Source organism: Lemur catta, chromosome 22, assembly GCF_020740605.2.
Source record: "Lemur catta isolate mLemCat1 chromosome 22, mLemCat1.pri, whole genome shotgun sequence".
Taxonomy (NCBI): Eukaryota; Metazoa; Chordata; class Mammalia; order Primates; family Lemuridae; genus Lemur; species Lemur catta.
This window is the reverse complement of record NC_059149.1, coordinates 9,277,378-9,304,561: the sequence shown is the minus strand read 5'-3', so window position 1 is coordinate 9,304,561 and position 27,184 is coordinate 9,277,378. Positions and strand designations below refer to the sequence as shown.

The 27,184-nt window shown below is 43.4% G+C and overlaps 2 protein-coding genes and 1 long non-coding RNA gene across 8 annotated transcripts in view; 2 read left to right on the top strand and 1 right to left on the bottom strand.

Annotated features, from left to right (window-relative positions):
• Positions 1-6,746, top strand: part of ERLIN2 (ER lipid raft associated 2) — a 15,698-nt gene extending 8,952 nt beyond the window's left edge. For all 3 annotated transcript variants that reach the window (XM_045535920.1, XM_045535921.1, XM_045535918.1), the window contains exons 7-12: positions 11-84; positions 244-302; positions 849-940; positions 1,796-1,885; positions 3,570-3,649; positions 4,062-6,746. In XM_045535920.1, the coding sequence (XP_045391876.1) occupies positions 11-84; positions 244-302; positions 849-940; positions 1,796-1,885; positions 3,570-3,649; positions 4,062-4,262 (596 nt within the window). In that variant the 3' untranslated portion in view covers positions 4,263-6,746. The remainder of the gene's footprint in view (positions 1-10; positions 85-243; positions 303-848; positions 941-1,795; positions 1,886-3,569; positions 3,650-4,061) is intronic.
• Positions 1,308-11,676, bottom strand: LOC123626694. Its single transcript, XR_006730969.1, has 3 exons — positions 11,227-11,676; positions 8,481-8,580; positions 1,308-1,829 (listed from the first exon to the last, which is right to left on the bottom strand). It is a non-coding gene; the product is annotated as an uncharacterized LOC123626694 (long non-coding RNA).
• Positions 11,069-27,184, top strand: LOC123626693 (pyridoxal phosphate binding protein). Of its 4 annotated transcripts, none has more exons than XM_045535925.1 (8): positions 11,069-11,090; positions 14,098-14,205; positions 14,284-14,319; positions 14,837-14,912; positions 22,406-22,540; positions 24,258-24,400; positions 24,835-24,933; positions 25,657-27,184. In XM_045535925.1, exons 2-8 carry the CDS (start codon positions 14,155-14,157, stop codon positions 25,783-25,785), a joined length of 669 nt encoding a protein of 222 aa, XP_045391881.1. In that variant the 5' UTR covers positions 11,069-11,090; positions 14,098-14,154; the 3' UTR covers positions 25,786-27,184. The 4 variants fall into 4 exon arrangements, with proteins under 4 accessions (XP_045391881.1, XP_045391880.1, XP_045391878.1 ...); XM_045535924.1 differs by lacking the exon at positions 11,069-11,090 and adding an exon at positions 11,437-11,473; XM_045535922.1 differs by lacking the exon at positions 11,069-11,090 and adding an exon at positions 11,985-12,151.

Below are 27,184 nucleotides of genomic sequence, written 5' to 3'. Positions count from 1 at the left end.
TTAATTCCAGATCAGATTGATGAAAATCTCAAACTGGCTTTGCAACAGGACCTGACCTCCATGGCCCCTGGACTTGTCATCCAAGTAAGCACTGCCACCATGGGGGAGTCCCCTCTCTCTGACACTGTGTCCCCTCTTCCAAGGGATGGCCTTTTGTGCAGGAAGATCAAGGCCCAGGGGGACCTGCCTGCATCCCTCCCCACCCTCACTCTCCCATCAGTTGCTATTTTTATCCTCCTCCAGGCTGTGCGGGTGACAAAGCCCAACATACCCGAGGCGATCCGCAGGAACTACGAGTTGATGTGAGTATACCCTGCGCCCGTGCCCTGCCCGCCACTCTTCCACCTCCCACCTCATCCCATCCCAGAATTAACTGGAGCTGGGCCAGGCGTTTCAGTGGTTCCCTTGCTTGAGTCTCGGCTGCAGCCGCTGCACTGTGAGATTGAACAGGCGTGTCAGGACCACCCCTGGGGCCCCTTAACCGTGACTGAGGACCCCGGGAGGGGCCCTGTAGAGCAGCAAGGCTTTTAAAAGGGCCAGGGGGCTTTGTTTGTGTTCAATGGCTCATGCCAAAGGGGAGATAGGAGGGAGAGACAGGCAGGTGTATTTTACTAAAGTAAATTATGTTTTATTTCCCACAAATGAGTTATTTTGGAGGAGAAGAAGAACCATGTTACTGTCTGCAACAGATCAGTTTCTACCTGGGCCATTGAACAGCCTTCTAGGAGAGAGTAAGAAATCGCAGTTTGCCTGTCCTCAGCGGAGGGGTTTGACTTCTGCAGGGGACAGTGAAGTTCCTGAGAAGCTTCTCCATACGGCCTCACAGCTGCATACTTTTTCCCCTTCAGGGAAAGCGAAAAGACAAAGCTGCTCATTGCAGCCCAGAAACAGAAGGTGGTGGAGAAGGAAGCGGAGACGGAGAGGAAGAAGGCCCTCATTGGTCTGGATGTGGTTCTCTGCTGCCCCTGGCAGGGCGGAAGGGCTGGGCGGGGTGGGAGGATGCGAGGAAGGCCCAGGCGTGGGTAGAGCACGTAGAGCTCCAGACATTTCCATAGCGCAGGAGTGGCATTCGTATGCCCGGAAGCAAAGTTGAAATTGTCAGATTGTGGCCGGGGTAATGAGCTTTGAGTTTCCACGTATCTCTTAGGTGAAAGGAGCCTTCTTGTTCATTCTTCTTAATTCATGGTAATAATGGCCAACACTTACCGAGCACCTACTGTGAGCTGAGTGCTTTCCTAAGCACGCAGTATGTGAATTAACTCAGTCCTCACAACCACTGTGTGAGTTGGTTACGGTACTATCATTAACCTCGTTTTATTGAACTGAAGCACAGGGAAGTAAAATAACGTGTCCAAGCAAGTAAGTGGCAGAACTGGGGTTCACATCCAGGGACTCTGGCTCGAGAACTTGTACTCTTGATCGCTGCACTGTATTATCAACAACTAACCTGACTATCTAAAATGCAATGCCATGTGGAAACTCATCAGAGAATACCTTATTCTTCAGAACATTCCTTATGGAGAAGTACCCTGTGATTTAGGAGAGAAGTCAGGGCTCATTTGTCCTCCCCTGGGCCCAGGTCTTCTCAGTCACTGTCTCATGCTGACGGTGTGGGACTGTGCTCACCGGCACATCCCATTTCTGCCCGTGTGTGTCCGTCCCAGCTGCCCTCTGGGAGCAGGGGCTGTCCAGCTGTGCTCACCCACTCTGTGTGCCGGGGCAGTCAGATCAGGTGCAATTAGCCAAACTTCTGAAAGACCAGGGCTCCAAGTTTTTCCCAACTTCATTCGTACAGAGGCAGAAAAGGTGGCCCAGGTTGCCGAGATCACCTACGGGCAGAAGGTGATGGAGAAGGAGACAGAAAAGAAGATTTCAGAAATTGAAGGTGAGCAGAAGAGGCGTCCATGCCTGAGTCTTGCTCAGACCCACCCTGCGGCCGGTGGGTGGGAGAGTCCCTGCCTTTGCCTTTTAGTCTCTGTTCCAGGATGTCACGACTTCTCTGAAACATCAGCTTTTCTCTGTGCTTAGACTTGAGTTTTGAAGAGATGTTGGCTGCCTCAGCATCCATTTTCTACTCCAGAGAACATTCATTCTTTCAGCAAAAGCGGTTTGAGTGCCAGTGTGTGCCGGGCACTTTGTTAGGCATGAGAAAAAATGAAGTTACACACAGGCTAACAGGGCCACAAGGTGGCTCTCTGTCCCTCAGGGCTTAGCTACCCCCTCCTCAAAAGTTGGTCAGCGCCATTGTTCTAAGTTCAAGGTTTGCTCTCCAGGTCCGTGTAGATATTAAGCCGGGTTTGAAGAAGCCACTTTTTCAGTACCACCCACACTGGAGCTGGAGAGAAATGTTTTCTTTGCTGGCTTTTCTGAGTATCATTCACTCGGTTCCTGCTCCCAAGCCTGCACCTCCTTCCCTCCACCCACCTTTAACTTCGTGGGGTGCCTTATGTCAAGCGAATACCAGGACAAAAATGTCCTCAAGGCCTGGCTTCAGGCTGCAAAGTGTTATGTCCAATTATACTCATTATGGGGCCTGTCAGGCTTTGCAGGGGCCCACTGAGGAGCCAATTAGAATTTCACAGATCAGTAGCTCCTCATTAGGGAGCTCTTAACAAAGCAACACATTTTTATTTCTCATAAATACGTGTCATCAAGTGCTAAGGCCAGTTGAGTTGGCCCCACGGAAGCCAGAACCACCCCCCACACTGCAAGCCCCTTCCACCAGGGTTACGCTGAGGGCATGCGGTGAGAACCCACCCCCAGGCTACAAATGTTACTCACATGACGCTGGCCTCATTCCCAAGGCTAGAGGGTGAATATCAAAAATTTTGCATCAGCTTGATGGAGACCTAGCCTCAGAGCTGATTAGGGAAGTATATTGCTTGCATAGTGGAATTAAATACATCTTAATCCAAACAGGTGATGGTCTAGACCATAGCATGTAATTCTGTCTTAGAACTGTGCCAGCTTAATCACTGTTAATTAGAAACTTTTTTAAATGACTGATGGAAATAAAAGGGAAATGGAGTTAGATGAGAGGGACTGAACTATTTTACGTTTATGGCATTTGGTTTTAGGGTGACCATATTCAGAGCCTTCTTTGGGCTTCTCTTGATCTTGCTCGGTACCACAAAAGGGATGAGGTGGAGAGCTCTGGAACTGGAGCCTGAGGCAGAGTCCTGCTGCTCTGCTTGCAGACATACAGCTACAGAATAAGCCTGTGGAAACAGGAGGTATGTCTGGATAGCAGTGATTTTTTTGATAATGCTTTCAGAGGGCACAGCAACAGGCTTGCTCATAGCTAGTCCTCATCACAGGGAGATGCTCTCAAAGCACTTTTGCATCTTGGTTGATCCTATAAGAACTTGTACAATAGGGGAAAATGCCTTCTTCCCAGTTTCACAGGTGAGGAAACCAAAGCACGGAGGGAAAAAAGCAATCTCCCATTGGTCACAGAGGCGACTAGGGGAAAGTTACAGGGACCAGAACAGAGTTTCTGACAGCCTCTGCACTCCCTGCAAAGCACGTGGTTTTGCACTTCATCCATCTCACTGTGCTCTTCCCCGCAGATGCTGCGTTTCTGGCCCGAGAGAAGGCAAAGGCCGATGCCGAATGCTACACTGCTATGAAAATAGCCGAGGCAAACAAGGTAAAGGGCCTGCACGGCCTGATGAAGCAATGTCTCTGGGTTTGGGTTTATATTGCTTGAGAGTTCCCAGTGCCGAATGCCCACTGCCACCCAAAGCCCCTCGTGGCCAAAACCGAGGACTCCTGTGCCGTGTGGGACAGGTGCTTCCCTTTCCCTGAGCAGTGCCTTGTTTAATTTTTGTGTTAAATGTGGAAACTTTTAAAACTCTTGGAGCTGTCTTAAAGATCTGAGATTTCTTTCTTTTAGAAAAATGATTATTCTCTTACTCATGTAACAGTGTGACCACAAAAAGTAAATGGAGGCACAGATCTTTGACAGAGAGCCTCTCCATGGGAAAATTACAGGGGTGCCACCCCCAAATTTCTCTAATATGGTCCCACCTAAGCCTTCCTTACTTTTTTTTTTTTTGCAGCTGAAGCTGACCCCTGAATATCTGCAGCTGATGAAGTACAAGGCCATTGCTTCCAACAGCAAGATTTACTTCGGCAAAGACATTCCTAACATGTTCATGGACTCCGTAGGCAGCCTGGGCAAGCAGTCTGAGGGGCTGGCTGAGAAGCTGAGCTTTGGCTTAGAAGATGAGCCTCTGGAGGCAGCCACTGCGGAGAATTGAAAGTTTGATACAGCCTCAGATGACACTTAATGAGATCTTTATTTTTTAAAATGAATCAGAATGCTCCCCCCTCCTACACTACCTTCTCTGACTCTCTTCAGGTTACCGTGTGAAAAAGAAGAAATGGACTTAAACCTACTCACCCTCCTGGGAAGGGAGGGCGGGAATTGATGATTTGGGATTTTATTCAGGTAAGAAGGTTATATGACTTCCGATAAGATTCGTAAACTATGGGTTTGAACCTTTGACTCCCAAACACTAATTTGTCCTTTGAAGCTGGCTTAACTAGGGATGCTATCATGAGGACGGGGAGAAATGTAGAGTGTTGCCTCCATGTGATCTGATTTCCCTTATTTGGAAAAATGCAGCCCGGCGTTCTTCCCCTGCTTCCAAGGTGGGAGATGCCTGTGGGTGAGGCTCAGCCACTGAGCAAATATGTGCTTATAAGTTTGCCAGAAGAGCTGTAGAGAAACAGCTGCAGACATTTGACCTTCCTGGCATTTTTCTCAGCGTATGTATGAGTTATTTTAGAGGCATGCTTTCTCGAGCCCTCATAAGGAAGTACTGGTGCTAGGTTTTGCAAGATTTTTTATACGCTATGCTCCTTGCCCCAGGGCTCAGAGTGGTGGTTTCTGACTACTGTAGAGTCAGAGCTTAGTCACCACCACACAATGCTTCTTGAAACTTATCACTTATTCTGTGATTTGGACTTTTCTTCTCAAATAATCTGTTCAATGGTCCCACTCAGCATCAAGAAGACAGAAACAAACAAGTGTCTTAGTAGCTGCTGAAGTGGGATCTTTAGAGCTATTAGCCACCGCAGTACCTGCTTGGCAGATTACGTAGGTACCTTGAGAGCAAGTGTCTTTACTGTGGATCCTACAGTGAAGAGCTCTGGCACCGTGTGTGGAGGAGGATAAAGGGTCAGCCAAGAGGTTTCCTGAACTTAATGCCTATGGCTTGTGCTGGGAGTTTGTCTGGCATAGAGATAGAGGCAGGCCTGTCCTCTAAGTAGCCTGTGTTTTTCAATCTAGGGCTCCAGGCAGCCACACAGAGGTCAGACTGAATGTTAATTCCTCAGAGACAGCTATGTAGATGCAAGTCACAGTTCATGCCCAAGTCCCTGGGTTCAAATGGCTGCATCAAAGTCCATTCCGAATGTTTCTTTTTCATCACTGGTTAGGAAAATTCCAAGTCACTCCGGGATATTCAGGATGGGGAGAGAAAACATAAAAGAAAGGTTTTTCTTATATCCTGAAATTGGGGTTAGGGGTAGTGTGGGCAGGGGGATCCATCTGATGTAGCCCAGGAGTTGTGTACACAATTGGTAAGTGGAAGGCGGCTGTCTGGAGTAAACTAATAACCATGTCAGTACCCTCCATGACCAGCTCTGGCTTAGCATTTGGCCTTGTTATTAGCTACCCCACGCCACCAAAACTCCTACTGTACCACCTCTTCCCAAGGTGAATACTGTGAAGGATATGTTCTGGCACCAATCCCCACCTCATTTTCAGTCCCATGCCCAGATTTCTGGTTTATTGAATGGTCCCAGAACTTGGGCCAGCTTGCTTAGGAGTTTGGGGAACTTTTAGCCTGCCTAGAAAGATACAGTGTTAACTCCCCCTGCTTCAAACGTTGCCCTTCTCTGTTCTAATTCCTGGGACTTAGAATTCTCAAACCACAGGTCCTGGTCACACTTCGCGCAGGCAGCAAGATGTTCCTGGGACTGGCGGATTTTCATGTGCTCAAGAGTCCTTGAGAAAGTGGTCAATTTCCCCAAGATCAGCACTGAGTTGCCATTATTAAAATGTATTCGTCCTCCTCCTGTTTGAAAGCATTAATCACTTGCTAAGCACAATGTGACATGCCCAGCATTCCCTGATGACAGATATGTTTGCTCCTTCTGCTCTGAGTTCTTGCTGCCTGGGCCTCAGAAGACACCAGTTTGCCACACTAGAATCAGGAGTGGGATATCTCAGCCTCTAATAGTACGCTTTGCTCAGGTTCTTAACTTGAAAGCCTCTCGGGTACTAACGTCCTGTGATAGCTCGTCCCTTGACCACAAAAGAGCCTCAGTAAAGTCCTGCTACAGCTGCCCCTCCATGTTAACATCACTTCCTCTTTAAACAAAAAATGTAAATGTCGCTGTACCCATTAGTGTAAATCCAATGGTTGTCTGTACCCATCTGAACAGTAAAATCATGGAAATCAGCTATTTCCTTAGCATGTGACATTGAACCCATCCGTCTGTGTGACTTTGTTTTTTTAACACTTACTAGAAAATCTGATCTTAAAACATTTGAATTCTAAACACATAAAATGTGACAGCCTGCAATTTTGTAGACAGTGAAGTAATGGCTGCTATTTATAATGGAACTTCTATCAAAATAAGTAACTGTTTATAAAATTCAGTTTTTGTAGGATTTTCCAAGGAAAAGTCACCTTGGTTGAATGTTTCTCATTAAACTTTGCAGAAGCAATTCATATACGGTACTGTTTTTAATCGCTTTTTAATATAAGGACAGAATGTTTGCAAGGAAGCCAAAGTTTATTAATAATTTTTGTATAACTAAAATAAAATAGATTTGGAGGGATCTGTGATCATATTAAGGTGGGGGCAGGGGGTTCACTGGAAGAATCTTAGCAATATATTGATCCAAAAAAAGAGATGAGATGTTTTACAAATGATCTTTAGTGGTTTCCATGGATCTATGTATGTGTCAACGCTGATAACTTTACCATTTAAAGAGAGTAAATAGTGAAAGTAAGACGGTAATATTTACTGACTTTGTCTATTTAAGTTTGAGGATAAACTGTATTTCGGCCAGTGGCTACTGTGTCTATGAACTTAACCACTACTTCTTTAGTTCTATTCAGTAGAGTTCTAGCCACTGTTTTTGTTGTTTCCTTATAAAAGAGGTAATAGCCAATCATTTTGTGCTTGTATTTCCATTCCTTTTTATTTCTGCTTTTGTGTAGTCTGGTGATTGGATAGTCAAACTAATTCTACTTTCAAAGAGCCCCAAGGGTGTAATGACCCCCCATTTGTAACAGAAATGATTCTTGTTTTAGTAATAATCCTATAAATGATACTGCTGGATTCATTGTCTTGAATTAATAGCTGGAGGAATTGTTTTGTACAACACTAACAGTCTTATGTGAATTTATGTCTTCGTTTTATTTTCAGTCTTACTAAATAAAATGAGTCTTTGTATTTACTTTTTTATTAAAGTGAAATTTAGCAATAGCTAATATTAGGATAGGCGATATAAAGAAATAAAACATACCTGACTGGTGAGTTAAGTACAAGATCTCCCTAAAAATATATTCAGATGAAAATCTATCCACGTTATCAGTATAGAAACAATAAGAAACCAATTTGTGAACATGGCGTAATTCTTGGTAGGTGTTATAGAGATTTATCATTTTAAATAATTCATACACCACTGCAATTCTGCTCCAAAGGGCAGAGATATTTTCAATTGACCCAAAACTCATTTTTATATCAATTCAGTGGGAAGTCTCAGTCTCTGCTCTGGAAAGCTGCCCAGCCCAGGGTTGCCAGATAAAATATAGGCTGCCCAGTTAAATGTGAATTTACGATAAACGAGAAATAATTTTTAGTATAAGTACTGTTTGCCCCAAATATTGCATGAGACATACTTATGCTAAAGTAAAATGTGTTGTTTATCTGAAATTCACATTTAACTGGGTATTTTGTATTTTTATTTGTTAAGTCCAGCAACCCCAGCCCAGGCTTTCTCAGATTTTTTAATGGGGTTCCCAATCTCTATAGGTTTGAGAACTACCTACACAAATAATATGAACTTATTAATATAATTGAATAGGTAAGAGTATAGTTACTGGAGTTAGACTGCCTAAGTTCAAATCACTGCTCTACCACTTTCTAGGAGTGTGGTCTTGAATAAGTTTTTTAACCTCTCTAAGCCTCAGTGTCTTTATCTATAAAATGAGTTGAGTGGATTATATGAAATAATGCCTATGAAGGGTTTTAGCACTGTGCCCAGCATGTTTATGTTCAAAAATAACTTATTTTCAATCTGGGAAAACAGGCTAGATAGCACACAACTATTAAGTGGGTGTCACAAATGGAAAGTCAAACAAACGTGAAAAATAAAACAAAGTTACAAATAGGATAGCACATAGAGGAAGAAAGGAATGACACTGCAATGTAGCAAACAGTATTAGAATACATACCTCTATGGAAATGTAGCATGTAGAAAATAAGCTGGTTTGGCCATGTTGAGAAGAATTGTCCAGTTTTGGGTTCCAATTAAGAAAAAAAAACTCAAAAAGGCTAGAAAGAAAACAGAATGTTAAAACCTTTTTTGAGGAAAAAGTAGTTAAGAAATAAAGCTCATGAGGTGACCCCAGAAAGGCAAAAGGGAAATTTAACAACTTCACATTTATAAAAAGTTGCATAATGGTCAGCTAGGGGTTTAGCTCCCAGGGACCAAAAAAGAGGAAATTAGCTTGAAGAATGGAGTATTTTAAAAGAATTTACTTAAGATCAGGCTGGCTAAAGTTTGAAATGGGGTGAAGTAGTTATCTGCAAACAGAAAATAAATAAATCCAGGGATTAGAGTGGATAACATTTCTACTCTGATGGTCTTCAGAAATTGGGAAGATTCTGTGCTATTTGGGATGGTTTAAATGTCATTCTTTCTATATGAAAGATCAAATGATCTCTAAAGGTCCTTCTTAGGTCTAGGGTTCTAGAATCTATATTGACATTTCAAAAGCCAAATGTGACAGCATGTTTGCAAAGGGATTGCTGTCATCGGCTACTCTACCTGAACTCATTTAAACTGGGACATGGGCATTATTTCTCCATTCTCTTCAGAGCTAAGTAACCAGGCAACAGTAATTTTCTATTATTTTATCTTTTTTTTTAATCCCCCCGAAAGAATCACAGTAGGCTCAGAAGGAAACAATTTTCAAATCCATATATGTTTTTCTCATAATGCAGGGCCTTGGACTACAGAGGTGAATGTTTTAATAGCTTGATGGCATTTATGGTGAATAAGTATACTAGGCTTTAGATCATTTATAAAATCTGTTCCTCTGGGTATTTGGTTTTTTAATCAATTTCTCTTTTCCCCTTTGTCCTTGCAAATTTTTGAAGCAATTTAAAGACAATTACTGATGATGAAGGGATTTTGGACCTGGATTGTTCAAGATTAGGTAGTAGGGGAGAATGAAAGATTAAATTGGAGAGTTGATGTCCCAGGAAGAAGAAAAGGAATTTAAAAAGAAAATAAGAGGAAATTAAAAAGTGAAATAAAATTGATTCAAAAGTACAACTACAAAGTAATTAGAATGTGAAACAATCATGGGACTGGGGTCACCATGATCTTTTTGTCTCCACTTCCATTTTCATAAAATGTTAGAGATGAACAGTATCTTAGAAATAAATCCACAATGGGCTAGGGTAGGTGGCTCACACTTGTAATCCTGGCACCTTGGGAGGCTGAGGCAGGAGGATTGCTTGAGGCCAGGAGTTCAAGATCAGCCTGGGCAAGACCTCATCTCTCCAGAAAAAAGAAAGATTACCAGGGTGTGGTGGCATGTGCCTGTAGTCCCAGCTACTTGGGAGGCTGAGGCAGGAGGATCACTTGAGCCCAGGAGTTTGAAGTTGCAGTGAGCTATGATAATGCCACTGCACTGTAGCCCCAGGCAACAAAGACTTTGTCTCAAAAAAAAAAATTAAAAAAGAAAGAAATCTACAATAAAGCCATCCTAGTCTTTCCCAGGGTTCCTTTATAGAGTAAAGCCTCAATAAATGTTCACTGAATGGATAAGGGGATAGGAAAATGACCTTGCCTTGTAATTCAAAGACGAGAGACCTGATCTATTAAATGAAAGTACAACTACTTGTCACAGTGACACAATGACTTGTCATGTCAGGTGACTACTTATCACCAGGATTACTGTCACCTGGATTATACATTCCATAGATCTGTGAGGTATATGTGGTTTTGAAATGTTTTCCAAATAGCATATCTCTTAAAGTATTATATTTCATCCTCATCCAGTCCTTACTCTACACATCCCTTTACCATGATCTTCTTTGTTCGTCACACCACTTACGGCTGGCTAACTCCTTCCACCTTGTGTCTCTACAGCAAACATCTGTTATGCTGACTCCATGAAAGATTGTTGTGGTCATTTTTAAATATTTATCACTTTTTTTGGAGTAGAAAGGTATCAAGACCAGAGGCATTTTATTTGAACACAATTACTCATAATGTCTTCAGCAATCCTACTTTACAGATAACCCAGTTACGTAAACCACAGTAAATGACTAGAGACTTCCCAAAAAGTAGTCCCTTACTGCAAGGACCTGAGGTTCTGCTCAACATGATTTTCCCAGAGCAGAACATGTGAATTTCCATGCCTGCTCCCGGAGTGTGGAAAAAGGTATGAGAGAATGGAGTAAGGATACTGCCCCTTCTTTCCAGAAGGCCCAGTCACCTCAAGACAAGACAACCTGGAGAACAAACTGCAGCCCTTTCTCTAACATAATAGCATCCCACTTCATTAAGTTGAATTAATGTTTGAGAATCTTTCAACAGTAATTACAGCCCAAAGTGCTTTCCTTAACAAAACTGATCTCTTTCTACTTGCCGGCGGCACCTGCTGTTTCACCATCTGACTATTCAATTTAGTCTGGCTCCGCCTCAAGTTTATAACCATATTGCCCATAGAGCTGGACACACAGGAGGCTCAAGGATTGGACTGACGTGTGTCCTGAGCTGAAATATAGCTGAAATATAGACAGCCCATGCAGCGGATTTCGGAAATCAGGTACCACTTTAAAATGAATTAAAATATCTCATTCCGTTGTCCTGTTCATTGCACGTTGAATCTTTCTTTGGATATATTGGGTTAAATAAAACATTAACATATTGTTCTATGTGCCTGTGAGACATTTTTAAATTACCTATGTGGATCGCGTTATATTTCCACTGGACAGCACTGGTGTAAAGGATGACAAGGTAAAAGCCGTACGTTTGAACCGTGCCTTGCCTTTAGGAAGCGTTTTCTTTGACATCGCTTAGCGAGTCCTCGCGAGAATTCCCTGGCATGCTGAGAGCCGTGCCTCCCGCTCTAGCGGCTTCCAGTCCCGGTCCCTGCCCCCCAGAAGTTTCGGTTCACAGCTCTTCACCAGCCAGGAACGAGCAAACCCTGTAAGGCATTTTGAAAGAGAACAGGACCCCGAGAACAGAATGTGGGTTTTGCCTCAGAAAAGTCTTTGAGGGCCAGGGTGGTGCGGCGGCTCAGGCGGCGGGAGAGAGAAGACGCACGTGGCGGCCCCGGGCCCTGGCGCGGAGAACCTGGGGTTCCGGCTTCGGTCTCGGGGCCCGGAGCCCCGCCGCGCCTGTGGGCGACCTCCCCAAGATGGCCGCCGCCGAGGGGGGGCCCGGAGCCCCGCCGCGCCTGTGGGCGACCTCCCCAAGATGGCCGCCGCCGAGGGGGGGCCCGGAGCCCCGCCGCGCCTGTCGGCGACCTCCCCAAGATGGCCGCCTCCGATGGGGGCCTGGAGCCCCGCCGCGCCTGGGGGAGACCTTCCCAAGATGGCAGCCGCAGAGGGGCGGGGGGCCGCCGAGCTCCCTCTGAGCCCGCCCCCGCGCCGCCTGCGTGCCGATTGGGTGGGCCTGCTCGGTCGCGAGCGGTGAGTGGGCCGCACGTTGTGAGCTGGGCGGGACCGGAAGTGGTGTCAGCCCGGGGACTCCAGGGCTCTGGGGCTCGGCGTCGGTCTCCGGGGGATGTGGAGAGCTGGCAGCATGTCTGCGGAGTTCGGAGTCGGGGTCGCGCTGCGGGCAGTGAACGAGCGTGTGCAGCAAGCGGTAGCGCGGCGGCCGCGGGTGAGGAAGGGGGCCGCGTGGGCACGGCGGGCGGCCGCTTTGCGGAGAGGAACAATTGCGTGGGAACGGGTCGTCACGGTGACGCAGAGGGGTCCCCCGGAGGGGCGGGGCCGTCGGCCGCCGAGGCGTCGGCGGGGGTTGCGGAGCCCCCGAAAGCCTAGCGGAGGGTTTCCTCGGCCACCTGGCCACGGGCCTGTTAGGTTTCCTGGAGGTTGGCTCAGTTGGAGCGGAAGGTACCCGCCAGCCCGGGAAGATGACCGGTGTCCAGGCACCGTAGCCATTTGCCCGTCGCTTCGTGCAGCGATCGACAGCCTTGGCGGACCCTGAGAAGGGCCAAGCCTGTGCCCCCAGGCAGCAAGAAAAGACCTCTAATGCGAGGGCACCCGGAGGAGCAGACCCGCCCGAGATCACGTGTGTGGCAGCGTCTGACAGCTAGTGGTGCTCAGACCTAGCAGTTCCACCTGTAGGCCAAGGTGAAGGCGGATTGGCCGGACTCGGCGGGCACCGGAGCTGCGCTTGCATGTTTGGGGCAGGAGGGAGCTGTCTGACATCCAACCCCAGGCAGGTTAAGCGGAGATTATTTTCTTTTGCTTACATATAGTTTGCCTGGTCTTGGACTTGTATTAGCCCAAGAATCAAAATCTGCCCCCCTCAGTACAAGTTTAAGCTGAATGGTGTGGAATGAGACAGACCTGGACAGAGAGATCAAAGGTTTCTCTGATAAAGCATTTATGGTATCAGAGCTCAGAATGCTGGGCTGAAGACGTCTGTTATAGTCTTTCCTTGACTACTCAGTATGTTACCTTGAACAAGTCACTTCACTACTCTGGCCCTCATTTTCCTCCCTGCACACGCAGTGGGATGAACTCTGAAAGCTCTGAGCTCCCTTCTGGCATTAATGTTCTATCATTCTCAGCGATTCTCCCCCAGAAATCTAGGGATTCCCTTAAGAAACATCACTCTAGGAGGTTCTCTTTCAGGGGAATTCTCAGGCAGACGGGCTGCCTGTTCCACTTTTCTCTCTGGAAATGATCAATTCATTAACATAATCCTAAGAGTCATGACATGATCTCATAAAAGAAGCTGGTAATGGGGCTCCTTGGAAGGGAGAGGAGACATCTTGCCAGTTGACCTGACTCTGTCAGGTGCTTGAGAGTACTGTGATTCTGTGACAATTCCAAGGTGTGATGGAGCACCTGAAGACCCAACTGTGCAGGGATGAGTAAGTCTCTTCGCTTACTGCTTCTGTGTGCATTTGGATGCAGCAGAACGCAGGGAAACCCTGCTGTTTAGGCTGTGACCGTGGGAGGATGTCAGGTCTAATCCTGAGTCCAGAATTTATTGTGTCCCAGTCTTAGTTGTGCCACTTGTTCTTGATTCATAGACTGAACGATCAATTACATAGTTACCGTAAGCCAGTCTCTTTTACAGTGAAGGGGGCAATATCAATAATTGTACCAGGAGCAGAATGAGTTTTTAAAACTGTTGACCTTATGGTTTCAGAAGCCAGAAGTGGCCTCCCATCTAATCAGAGACTGCTGCCTTCTCTAATAAAGTGATTTTTAAACCTCCAACACTGCTATGCATGAGAATCATCTGGAGAGCTTGTTAAAAGGGGGATTCTTGGACCCCAGCCCCAGAGATTCAGGTTCAGTGGGTCTGGAGTGACACCCCAGGTGGTGCAATTGGTGAAACACCACACTTTCGGGAAATAACTACTTTCACTTGCCTGACTCTCCTGAGAGAGAAATGTACTCTGTTACATATGAAGGTAGCTAACATGTTAGATTGAGATTCCAGGCATATAAAAGACATTTGATCACCACAGTTTGATACTGATCTACCTGCAGTGTCAGAAAAATGAATCTTGCCAAATGCCAAGTTGAGATCCATCCTATATGGGACTTATTGGGATAATATTCACGTGGCTCTTTCCTTCTTGGCAGGATCTCCCAGCCATCCAGCCCCGGCTGGTAGCAGTCAGCAAAACCAAGCCTGCAGACATGGTGATCGAGGCCTACAACCATGGCCAGCGCACTTTTGGGGAGAACTATGTAAGAGCCCCTTTCCCAAGGGCCTTTGGAAGCACCATGATTGCCAGGCTTCTGATTTGTCCTGTTTTTACCTTTTAGGTTCAGGAACTGCTAGAGAAAGCATCAAATCCTAAAGTAAGTGGATAACTGAATTCTGTAGTTTTTATTAAATCTTGGCTCTTCAGTTTAGACCCGCATTGGTGGTTGAGTTTTAGAGCAGGAGGTTGGGCTGGGGGTAGAATTGTCTGCGTTCACCTTGAGCCCCAAATAACTCTCAGCTAGATTTTCTTTCTTTATGCAGACCATAGTTTTCTCATTTGTGGCTCTTTGGAAATGGTGGTTTTAGGGACTTGCTATAATCTTGGGTCCTTTTGAAATTTGAAAACTTAAACTAGTTCATCCTTGATGGGTGATAGCTGAAAGATGGAGGGAGTTGATGGGAACAAGGAAGAGAAACGGAACAGAAACCTTAGATTTTTTTTCTCAGTATCCTTTTACCTGATTAGGAGGCTGGCTAGAGATGGTGATATTGGGTTATTACCTTTAAGGAACTGAGCATAGATGCAAAAGGTCACAGGGAGTGTGCAAGGTGTTTGAGCTGACAAGGCCTTCATGAAATCTGAGTCAAAAATGGTTACTTTTTTCTCTTCAGATTCTGTCTTCATGTCCTGAGATCAAATGGCATTTCATTGGCCACCTACAGAAACAAAATGTCAATAAATTGATGGGTAAGATAAAACTCTAAATGTGAAGACAAAATTGCTCTATCACTGTACTACTTATACTACCCTCTGTGGAAGAGAGAGCAACTTTTAGACTACACCGAATTCACCATTTATGTTTTAAAGTTTTTTTTAGGAAAATCTTAGTTCTTAATATCATACCAAAAACAGAATGAATTCATAGTTGGCTAGTTATATATACTTGGAAACCTACCCTCTCTCATGTTAATTATTATTTGGAGGTCTTTCAAATTATTTGGTGGTCTTTCAGATAAATTATAAGGAATTATAGCCCATAAATTGTTTTAACTGGAAAAGGAGACATTTTTGTCCTTTTCCCTTCAAATAAAAGGCTTTAGTAAATAAAATATAATAATATACAATAATAAAATGAAATAATATACAATAAAATACAGTAAAGTAAAAGTAAGAATTAACTACAGAAAGACTTAACCATATGACAGTGACATGTGGAGATCTTGAGTAACTGAACTTATTTCTCTCAAGATGTCAAAATTGAATCTGTATTTATTTTTTAAAAACAGCTTTCTTAAAGTATAATTGACAGATTGCACATATTTAAAGTATACAGTTTGATGGGTTTTGAGCTATGTTTGTGACATAGGTATGTTCAAAACTATCACAACAATCCAAGTAATGAGCATAATGTGTCACCCCCAAAAGTTTCCTCCCGTCCGTTTAAATTCTCTATCCCATCCCTCCCCGCTCCTCTTCCTCAAGTACTGCTTACCTGCTTTTCTCTTACTGTAGATAGTTTACATTATTTAGAGTTTTATCTAAAGGGAATCAGGAAGTACGTACTCTCTTTGTCTGACGTCTTTTACTTAATTAGTTTGAGATTCATCATGTTCATTTATGTTTCAATAGTCTGTTCCTTTTTTATTGTTCAGTAGTATTCCATTGTAAAAATATATCGCAATTTATCTATCTGTTCACCTGTTGATGAACATTTGGGTTACTTCTATTTTTTGGCTACTACAAATAAGTTGCTGTGAACATTCGAGTATAAGTCTTTGTATGGACATAGACTTTCCTTTTCTCTTGGGATAAACACCTTTGAGTGGAATGGCTGAATCATATGATAAGTGTATGTTTAATTTTTTATTAATTGCAGTAAAATACACATAGCATAAAATTTACCATCTTAGCCAGAGTTCAGTGGCATTATATATAGTCACATTGTCGTGCAGCCATCACCACCATATATCCACAGAACTCTTTTCATCTTGCACAACTGAAACTCTGTACTTACTAATGTATGTTTAACTTTTTAAGCAACTGCCAAACTTTCCCAAAGAGGTTGTGCCATTTTACATTCCCACCAGCAGTGTTCACGTTCCTCCACATCCTTGTCAACACTTAGTATGGTCATTTTTAATTTTAGCCATTCTATTAAGAACAGATATGTGCTGGTGTTTTTGTATGTCCTTTTATTAGAAAGAGAAATTTCCCTTCTAATCCTAGTTTGCTGAGAGATTTTGTCAGAAATAGATACTGAATTTTGTCAAATTCTTTTTTTTTTTTTAGGACAAGGTCTCACTCTGTTGCCCTGGCTGGAGTGCAGTGGTGCCATCATAGCTCACTGAAGCCTCAAATTTCTAGGCTCAAGCGATCCCCCTGCCTCAGCCTCCCAAGTAGCTGGGAATACAGGCACACGCCTCCACACCAGGCTGATTATTGTTATTTTTTGTAGAGACAGGGTCTCGCTATGTTGTGCAGATTGATCACAAACTTGTGGCCTCAAACAATCCTCCCACCTTGGCCTCACAAAGTGGTGGTAATGCAAGCGTGAGCTACCACGCCTGGCCCAAATTCTTTTAATATATTGAAATAACCATATAGTTTTTCTTTTATAGTTTGTTAACATGTCAAATCACATTTATTGATTTTCAAATGTTAAACCAATCCTGCATTCCTGGGATAAACCCTACTTGGTCATGAAGTGTTATCCTTTTAATGTTGCATTTGATTTATTATTAATAAATTTTGCTTAGAATTTTTGTATCTTATACTCATGAGGGACGTTGATCTCTAGTTTTCGTTTTCCTTTTTTTTTTTTTTTTTTTTGTTTTTCTGAGATAGGGTCATATGATGGCATCATCATGGCTCACTGCAACCTCAGACTCCTGGGCTCAAGTGATCTTCCTACCTCAGCCTCCTGAGTAGCTGGGACTATAGGCATATGCCACTACGCCCAGCTAATTTTTCCCATTTTTTGTAGAGTTGGAGTCTTGCTCTTGCTCAGGCTGGTCTCAAACTCCTGACCTCAAGCAATCCTCCCGCCTTGGCCTCCCAGGGTGCTAGGAATACAGGCATGAGCCACCACACCCATCCTAAAGTTCTTCGTATTTTCTGAGTACCAGTTTGATGGTATCAATTGTAGCACAAAAATTTTTCACTTTGAAGTATTCTAATTTATCTTTTGTGTGTGTGTGTGTGTGTGTGTGTGTGTGTGTGTGGCTTGTACTTTTGGTGCCATAGCTAAAAAATAGTTGCTTACTCCAAGGTCAAGATTTACTCCTGTGTTTTCTTCTAAGAGTTTTATAGTTTTAGCTCTCACCTTAGGTCTATTTGAGTTCATTTTTGTGTACAGTCTAAGGAAGGGATCTAGCTTCATTCTTTCCCATGTGGATTTACCTTTGAATTTTCTTGCACCTTCACCGTTGTTTTTGAAAAATGTTTTTGCTGACTATAGAATTCTAGGTTCAAATTTTTTGTTTCAGTACTTTGAAGATACTGTTCCACTATCTTCTCACTTGCATTGTTCCCAGTGAGAAATCTGATTGCTTACTTCTCTTTGCTCTTCCATAAATAACATGATTTTCCCCTCTGGCTATATTTAAGATTTTCTCATTAATCATGGGTTTTAAGGAATTTGGTTATGATATGCCTTGGTGTAATTTTCTTTATATTTCTTGTGCTTGGGGTTCTTTGAACTTCTTGGATCTGTGGGTTTATGACAGTTTTATCGGGTTTAGAAATTTTTGGATCATTGTTTTTTTACATATATTTTCTGTCTCCCCTCTTCTCTAAGGGAACTCCAATTACCTATTAGGCTGCTTGAGGTAGCCCCACAGTTCACTGATGCTCTTTTCATTTTTATAATATTTTTTCCTTTCTCTGTTTCATTTTGAATAACTTAGTCAAAGTAACTAATCTTTTCTTCGGCCACGTCTAATTTGCCATTACTCCCATCAATGAATTTTTTGTCTCATACATTGTAGTTTTCATGCTAAAAGTTCAATTTGGGTCTTTTTTTTTAATATCTTCTATGTCTCTGTTTTTTTAATATATGAAAGACAGTTACAACTATTTTAATGACCTTACTCTATCATTTTTGTCAGTTCTGGATCAGTTTTGGTTTGATTGATTTAACTCATTATGCATCATGTTCTCCTTCTGTGCAGGCCTGGTAGTTTATATTTGGATGGCCATTGTGAGTGTTATCTTGTTGAGTGACAGCTATTTTTGTATTCCTAGAAATATTCTTAAACTTTTTTCTGGAAGAGTTAAGTTACTTGGGAACAGTCTGATCCTTTTAGGTTTTTCTTTTAACATTGGTTGGTGTGATCGGAGCAGAGGTTGGTCTCGGATTAATTGTTAAGGCAAGACCCTTCTGTGTACTCCATCGGTGCCCTATAAATCTTGAATTTGCCAGTCTGACTGGTGGGAATAGGCATGTCTCATACCCTGTGGGAACCTCAGGCACTGTTTTCTCTAATCCTTTGAAATATTTCTTTCTCTGGCTTTGGGTAATTTCCTCCCATGCGTGCACTATCAGCACCCAGCTGAATCCTCAGAGGAAGCCGTTTGTAGATCACTGGCATTCTCCGTGTGCAGCTCCCATGTTCTGTCCTGTGCGCTCCAGCCCTGTCAGTCTTTCCAGGCCCTCAGCTCCATCTCCTCAATTCGCAGTTCGCAAGACTCCGCCTGTGTCTCCTTCTCTGCACTGTCTTCTAGGAACTCTCCAGGCAGGAAGCTGGAGCCCTTGGAGAGCCCACTTCATTTTTTCCCATCTCTCAGAGATCACTGGCTTTCATTACACAATGTCCAGTTCTTGTTTACCATTGTTTCGTGTATCTTCATATATTTTATCCATTTGGTTGTTTCGGGTGAGAGGGTAAATGTGATCCCTGTACTCCATCTTGTCTGGAAGCAGAAGTCTGGTACATTGTTTTATATACTAAAAAATATGTAAATATATAGGCTGGGAGCGGTGGCTCACACCTATAATCCTAACACTCTGGGAGGCCGAGGCGGGAGGATCACTCGAGGTCAGGAGTTTGAGACCAGCCTGAGCAAGAACGAGACCCCATTTCTACTAAAAATAGAAAGAAATTAGCCAAACAACTAAAAATAGAAAAAATTAGCCAGGCATGGTGGCGCATGCCTGTAGTCCCAGCTACTCAGGAGGCTGAGGCAGAAGGATTGCTTAAGCCTAGGAGTTTGAGGTTGCTGTGAGCTAAGCTAACGCCACAGCACTCTAGCCCAGGCAACAGAACGAGACTCTGTCTCCAAAAAAAAAAGTATATATATATGTAAATATATATATTTTATATATATATATATATTTGGTGGGGGTAGAGACAGTATCTCGCTCTGTTGCCTGGGCTGGAGTGCAGTGGCATGATCACAGCTCACTGCAGCCTCCAACTTCTGGGCTCAAACGATCTTCCTGCCTCAACTTCCCAAGTAGCTGTGGGACTACAGGAGTGCACCACCACACCCAGCTAATTTTTTTTGGTATATTTTTTGTAGAGACGGGGATCTCACTGTGTTCCCCAGGCTGATCTCAAACTCCTGGCCTCGAGCAATCCTCCCACCTTGGTCCTCCAAAGTGCTGGGATTACAGGCCTGAGCCACTGCACCTGGCTAGTTTTAAAAGATATATTGGGAGTGAGGGAAGTAGGGAGCCTATTTATATTGAATAAATGGCAAGTAGGACAATCAGCTGTTTATCTGAGAGAATAATTAAGCTAGATCTTCTTCCTCTCTGTGTAAATTCCAGCCAAATTAAAGAATCTTAACTGAAAAATCAAAACTATAAAAGTATTGAAATAAAGTGTAGGAAAATATTTTTATTTTCTTGGGCTTAGGGAAGGGCTTTTCTAAGCATGACATAAAATCTAGAAACCATAAAAGAAAAACAACTAGCAGATTTGATTACTCAAAAATTAAAGCTTTCTGCATATCAAAGCAAAAGAGAAGCACAGAGTAGGAGAGAAATAATATTTTAAAAGGGGAGAAGAAATTAATGTCCAGAATATGTAAAGAGCTACAAACCTTTTTTTAAATCTATAAGAAAAAAATAGGCAAAAACCAAGAACAGGCAATTTACAAAGGGAAAAAGTACAAAAGTCCAGTAATCAAGTGAAAAATGTTCATCCTCAATCAGGGAAATGCAAAATAATAAATTCTACTTTTCACCCACCAGATTTGTAATAAATGAAAAAGACAGCTATTATCTAGTCTTTTGAATGGGTGAATAAATCAGTACTCCCACCCCTTAACAGAAAGAGTCTAAAATGCAAAGGTCTTTTGGAAGACAAATTGGTGATATCTAATACAATTTAAATTAGACTTCCTCATTAGCTAGTAATTTCAATTCTGGGGACTCATGTATCCTATAGAAAAGCATATGCACAAAGTTCTATACCTAAGTTTGTTTTTATATTAAAAAATAAGAAACAATCTAATGTCCGTTAACAAGAGGAACAGTTAAGTAAACTGTGATCCTCTGTTCTGTGGAATAGTGCAGTCTTTTTAAAGTACCAGTGGATCTGTGGTATTGACACGGAAAAATCTCAAACATATATTGCTAATTGGAAGTAAGCAACCCCTAGTACATTTAGTGTGATCCAATTTATGTTATTTAATACAGAATAACAAGAAATTATGCATCTGTGTGTGTGTGTGTGTGTGTGTTTGGTTGAATGAAGATACACTGAAACAGATCTAGAAAAATTCTCAATTCCAAAGGTAATAGTGGTATCCTGTAGGGTGAGTGCCTTTGACTTTCTACTGCATATGCTTTTATATTGCTTAATGGTTTTTTTTTTTTTTACAACAAGCATGTATACTTTGTCACTTGTTAAAATTTATGTTTTTTTTTTTTTAAGCAAATCAGCCTGAGCTCAAATTCAGTATTAAGAATATTATTAATAGGCCGGGCGCAGTGGCTCACGCCTGTAATCCTAGCTCTGGGAGGCCGAGGCGGGTGGATCGCTCGAGGTCAGGAGTTCGAGGCCAGCCTGAGCAAGAGTGAGACCCTGTCTCTACTAAAAATAGAAAGAAATTATCTGGCCAACTAAAAAATATATATACAAAAAAATTAGCCGGGCATGGTGGCTCATGCCTGTAGTCCCAGCTACTAGGGAGGCTGAGGCAGTAGGATCGCTTAAGCCCAGGAGTTTGAGGTTGCTGTGAGCTAGGCTGATGCCACGGCACTCACTCTAGCCCGGGCAAGAAAGTGACACTCTGTCTCAAAAAAAAAAAAAAAAAAAAAAAAAAAAAGAATATTATTAATAACTCAAGCCAGGCACAGTGGTGCGCACCTGTAGTCCCAGCTGCTTGGGAGGCTGAGATGGGAGGATTGCTTGAGGCCAGGAGTTTGAGGCTGTAGTACACTATCATCACACCTGTGAATAGCCACTGCACTCCAGACTCCAGCCTGGCCAACATTGCAAGACCCTATCTTAAAAAAAAAAAGAATATGAAGTCAGTTTGCCTTAGCTCAACTCAGATCACACCTATTATTAATTTTGTAATCTTGAATACACTTTTGCCTTTCTGGGCCTCAGTTTCCCCTGCTGTAAAATGAAGATAATAATAGTGCTACAGTGGAGATTAAAAAGAAAAAATGCATATGAAGTGATTATCATACTGCCTGGAAGATTTCGGCATTCAGTAAAAACTACAGGTGTTACTTCTGCCATCACCATCGTTGTTATTTACGTGAGGCAAAGCTGATCCTTCATTTCCCATATATATCTTTGAAAAAGAAAATGGCTCTGGTGACTTCAGTGTGTGGGTCATTCTGAGTCCTTTCGAATAAGAACACCCCATCCCAGAAAGTTTAAGAACATGGTGATGTGCCAGGGAAGCATTTGGGCTTGGCACTGGTTGTTCTTTCTTCATTGTCATCTTGACCTATGTTTCTGTTTGAACTGAGGCTTCATCAGCCAGGCCTGCTCTCAGGAATCTCCAGCTACCAGCTTCTGGAAGCACGTGGATACTTATGCTGCCTGACTGTGTTGGCATTTCCCTTTCCTTAGTCACTTTTGCTGATTAGCCAGGGGTAGTCTGACCTTTGAACTTATATCTAGTAAAACTGTCACATTTATTTTCTTATTGGAACTGAAAACTGTCTTTTTCTTTTCCTGGGATATATTCCCCTCCACTAAGTCACAGATTTGTTACCTGGTACTTGCTGCAGTAGCGCAGATAAATGCTACTACCTCACCGCTTTCTCCTTACAGCTGTCCCCAATCTCTTCATGCTGGAAACAGTGGATTCTGTGAAGTTGGCAGACAAAGTGAACAGTTCCTGGCAGAAAAAAGGCTCCCCGGAAAGGTTAAAGGTTATGGTCCAGATTAACACCAGTGGAGAGGAGAGTAAGTGACTAGACCTACATTGTAGATTTTTCTTCCCTAGGACGGTTGACGCTCCGGGAGAGTGGTGGCCCTAAGTACGTGACACATAAGGTCATGGACACAAATCACAGGCCTTCAGCATGCTACTTTGTGTGTGCTTTAGATGGCGTGATGACGTGCAGGCCAGTCTGTTTGTAATTCTTTAGTACATCGTGGTTTGTTATGTCTTAATTTTAGAGGAGGAAGAGGAGGAGACATCACGAAGGGGATTGTGGCTTTGATCTGCAAATCCCCACAGGTCACTGTCATTCCTGAAGGGGATGGAAAGTTACATGTAAAATACTTCTCAGGTCTTAGAAAAATCGCTTAGTGTTACATGGGGAGGGAATAGAAGAAAATCACTGTGAGCCCAGTCAGTGAATGTCCTCCCGGGGCTTGGACCCACAGAGTAACACGGCCAAGAGTAGCTTGCCTCTAATCAGACCTTGGGTTGAGCAGCGTAACTTCCCGTAGCGTCGTAGCCTCAGAGAAGTTACTTAACCTCTGTCCCTCCGTGTCTGGCAATGGTACCATGATGGTACCGACTTCAGAGGGTGTGGTAGGATTGAGTGTGGTACTGAAATCAAAGCTGTTAGCGCAGAACTCTGTACACTTACTTGTTGCTGTTTGTTGAGGATAAATGTTTACAGACCAAGCATTTGCTTACAACCATCGAAGCACCAGCATCCACCAGGGCCTAGTGTGAAGGAGCACAGCATGCAGCTTCTGTCGTCCAGACAGGCACCGGGTCAGGCTGCCTGAGTTCAAATCCCAGCTGCACGGTTGCCAGCTGTGTGGCCTTGGAAAACCTCGGAGGTGCTTAGCCTCCCTGTGTCTCAGTTTCCTCATCTTTAGAATGGAACTAATAAGAGTACTTACCTCAGAATTATTATATTAAATGAAAAGCTCCTGTGACTTGGCACAAGTGCCCGGCACATAAGTGTTCAGTAGATTTTAATAATTTTCACTATTATGTATACATGTACCCAGATTATAGCTACATTATATTATCAAGATAGGTAAATCTGAAATTGACTCCAGATCAAGTCTTTATTACATCACTTCTTGATACTTAGCTATAATTTGCCATAATTAAAGATTGAACTAAATGTTCCTAGCATCTCTGTTTGATAAACAGAGGCAAGATAATATCAGTTCTTATAACTACATAACAAATGGGCATTTGCTACAGATTCCTCCTCTACTTAATTAGCAAGTTCAGTTAAACTTTGCAAATATATATAGTCAAAACTATTTAATATATACTTTATTTTAAATTTTTTGCAGTCCTATTATTAAATTACTAAAACTATAAAAATACCAGATTTAGAAAGAAAAATTCTCAGGTTCCTCTGGCGTTTTGGCAGTGTGAGTCTTCGTGGTGTCCTGAGAAATCAGGGATTTTTCTTCTCCCTGTCCCTGTCTGTCCTCAGCTAAGGTCCTCCTGAGATGGAATAAAAATGATCCAATTTATGGCTCTTTCTTGAGAAATTCAGAACCTGTCCAGAAGGGCGCACCATGGAAGAAGGTCCCCAATGTTAATACAGAGTTACTGTGTGGGACTTGGGGACAAGTTATTCCCAGAGGTCCTGCTGTCTGGGCGTCGCCTCCTCCGATAGGCGGAAGGGATGACAGTGGAGCCCTCCTCCGCCTGTTTAGGACGTTTCAATACATGTGTCTCCTCTTTCTTTTTGTGAAGGTAAACACGGCCTCCCCCCTTCCGAGACGACAGCCGTGGTGGAGCACATAAATGCCAAGTGTCCCAGCCTGGAGTTCGTGGGGCTGATGACCATAGGAAGCTTTGGGCATGATCTTAGTCAAGGCCCAAATCCAGACTTCCAGGTACCGGGGGGTCGGGGGAGACGGCTCGTGTGCTAAGGCACCGTGCTGGATGCCGTTGCTGGTGGCACGGGCCCCCACGTGCTGCTCGGCCGCATCCTGACCCTCTTCCTGGCTCCTCTCGGAAGGAAAAGGAAGAGCAGATGCTCAAAGCCCCACAGACCTTTCTCAACTCGGTTTGAACTTGGCTAAAACACAGGTTTCAGAAAAAATGGGTTCTTTCTTCCTCTCTCAGGACTACCCTCTCCAGGGTGGTTTTCTTAAAAGTGGGATAGTTTCCAAAAAACCTTTTCAGTAACTTCTGGAAATTTCGACAGGCCTTGAAATCATGAGGCATGCTTAGTCTTTGTCAGAGATGGTCAGATCCAGCCACCCTTGGGCACACTCAGAGAGGGAAGGCAGGAATGAAGTAGCTGTCACACTCGTCTCTTCCCCAGGTGTTGCTGTCCCTGCGGGAGGAGCTGTGTGCGAAGCTGCACGTCCCCCCCGACCGGGTGGAGCTGAGCATGGGCATGTCCGTGGACTTCCAGCACGCGGTGAGTGGCCCCCCGGCGGGCGCCCTGTCTGCCTCGCGCGGGGGTCCGCAAGGCAGGAGCGAGAGCAGGTCTGCTGGAGAGGCCTCTGCAGCGCCCCGCGGTAGCGCAGGGCTCCAGTGGCAGAGTTCCCGGCTCTTCTCACACCTCACCGTTGCCCACACCACTTTTTTTTTAAAACAAATGTGTAGAAATTATAGCCTATCCCCTAATTTTTAAAAACTGAATCTAATTCCCTAAGCGTACTCCAAAGGAAAATAAGAGATTAAGCTATAATGTTTGTAAAGGCATTGCACTATGTAAATGCTTAGGCATGGCTCTGTGACCGTAAATCCTGATGAAGCATCCGAGCCTGAATCTTAGGTGGGGATTCACCAAAAATACGGCAGCTGCACATACAGACTGATTCAGGTGTGCAGGATTGAAAACTCAAACTTGAACATGATCTTCTGGAATAGTAAATAACTTGATATCAAGTCCCAGAAATCACAGTATAAATTTGCATTCCTGGAAAAACTGTATTTATTAACACAGTGAAAAACTACATTGCATTTATAAGGAAGGCAGAATTCAATCCTGTGCTTAAAGTTATAAGGAGACTTTTTTCATCTGCTTGTCATTCTTCATAGAAGCCTCTCGAGAGCCAGAATGGAGGCACAGCTTCAGCCTTTGCTACGTTTCACTATTTTAAACTCAGTCCTCTCTACTTTCTCTTCTCCCCCACAGATTGAAGTAGGATCTACAAATGTCCGAGTAGGAAGCACCATTTTTGGAGAGCGGGATTACTCAAAGAAACCTACCCTGGACAAGTCTGCAGCAGATCTGAAGGCTCTGGAGGTGACACAGGAGCACTGAGCCAGGGAACAGCCAAGAAGACTAACTATGCACTAAGCTAGATTTTCATTTTGGTATTCCCTGTGTCGCAGCACAGTCACGCGCTCCCGTGACCTGGAGAGAGAGCGCTGACGATTACGTGTGTTGATGGAAACCATCTGTACTTAGTCTCTGACATAGGAAGTTCACTTCAAGCAGTGGCTTTGGATTGGATTTAAGAAATTCACACGTATCTGCAGAGCAGATGCCAAGTCAGGGAATAGAGTTCCATGTTGACTTCTGCCTGGGAGCACAAATCGATCCATGAATGCCTTTTCCAGGTTAAAATTTGCTCATGTACCTATCATCATGGAAGTCAGAGGGATTCCTATTTTTCACCCCACTTTAACAGGAAGTTCCCTGGCCGGGCGCTGTGGCTCACACCTGTAATCCCAGCACTTTGGGAAGCCAAGGCGGGAGGATCACTGGAATCTAGGAGTTTGAGACCAGCCTGGGAAACATAGCAAGAATTCATTTCTACAAAAAAAAAAGGAAGTTCCCTATGGTTAGTAATTCTCTACAAACTCCTGCTAAATCGTTTAAATTGCTGCTCTGGAACAAGGTGATTTCTGCCCCCACTTTCTCCCCTAGCCAGTAGATATGTGAAGATATTCTCTACTTTGGAATGGCAGTACAGGTAACTTCAGGAAATGTCTCAAGTTAATCCTCCAAACACAAATTGTTGCTAACGTGAGTTTATGTCGTCAGCCACCCTATGGTATTGACGCTGAAATTACAAGGGTGACATAAATAGGACTGGGCCTGTCTGACATCCTCCTGAAGAGACAGGGCTGGGAGTTTTTCCTCTGGGACCTACAGTGATGAGAATTCAATGATCTCTCTCCCACCATAATCCTTTTTATGATGACTTTTTAAGTCCAAGACCAGTGAATTTCATTACTCCTGAGAAATGACAGATTTATTCAAAGCCAGTTGAGGCATTTGGTTTCCACAAGGCCTGGCTTTGACATTCCTTTTCCTGAGAAGCACTTTCCAAGCACATTCATAGCTTCCCCACTGCATTTCTAAGCCAGAATTGTGCAACCTTCTTGATAGTTAACAAGGTAGCAAGATCGTCAAAAACCAGAGAACATAGTTCTCCAGTAGTCGTGACAGATAGCTTCAGTGGGTTGTTGTTTATTTTCTAGATGGTTTTTTTTCTCTTATTTATTCAAGCCCAGTCTTTTAATTTTATGAAATCACTTTCAGATCATGATGCTGCTGCTGAATGTACTTTTGTACAACTTAAACCATTATCACTCCTGTACTGTTTTGCTCAAAGCTATGGTGTGATATGCCAGAGTCTATTAAATAAAAATGTGAGTTTGAATTACACCATCTGTGCCAATTACAAAGTAATTAAAAGATTTATTTTTTATGA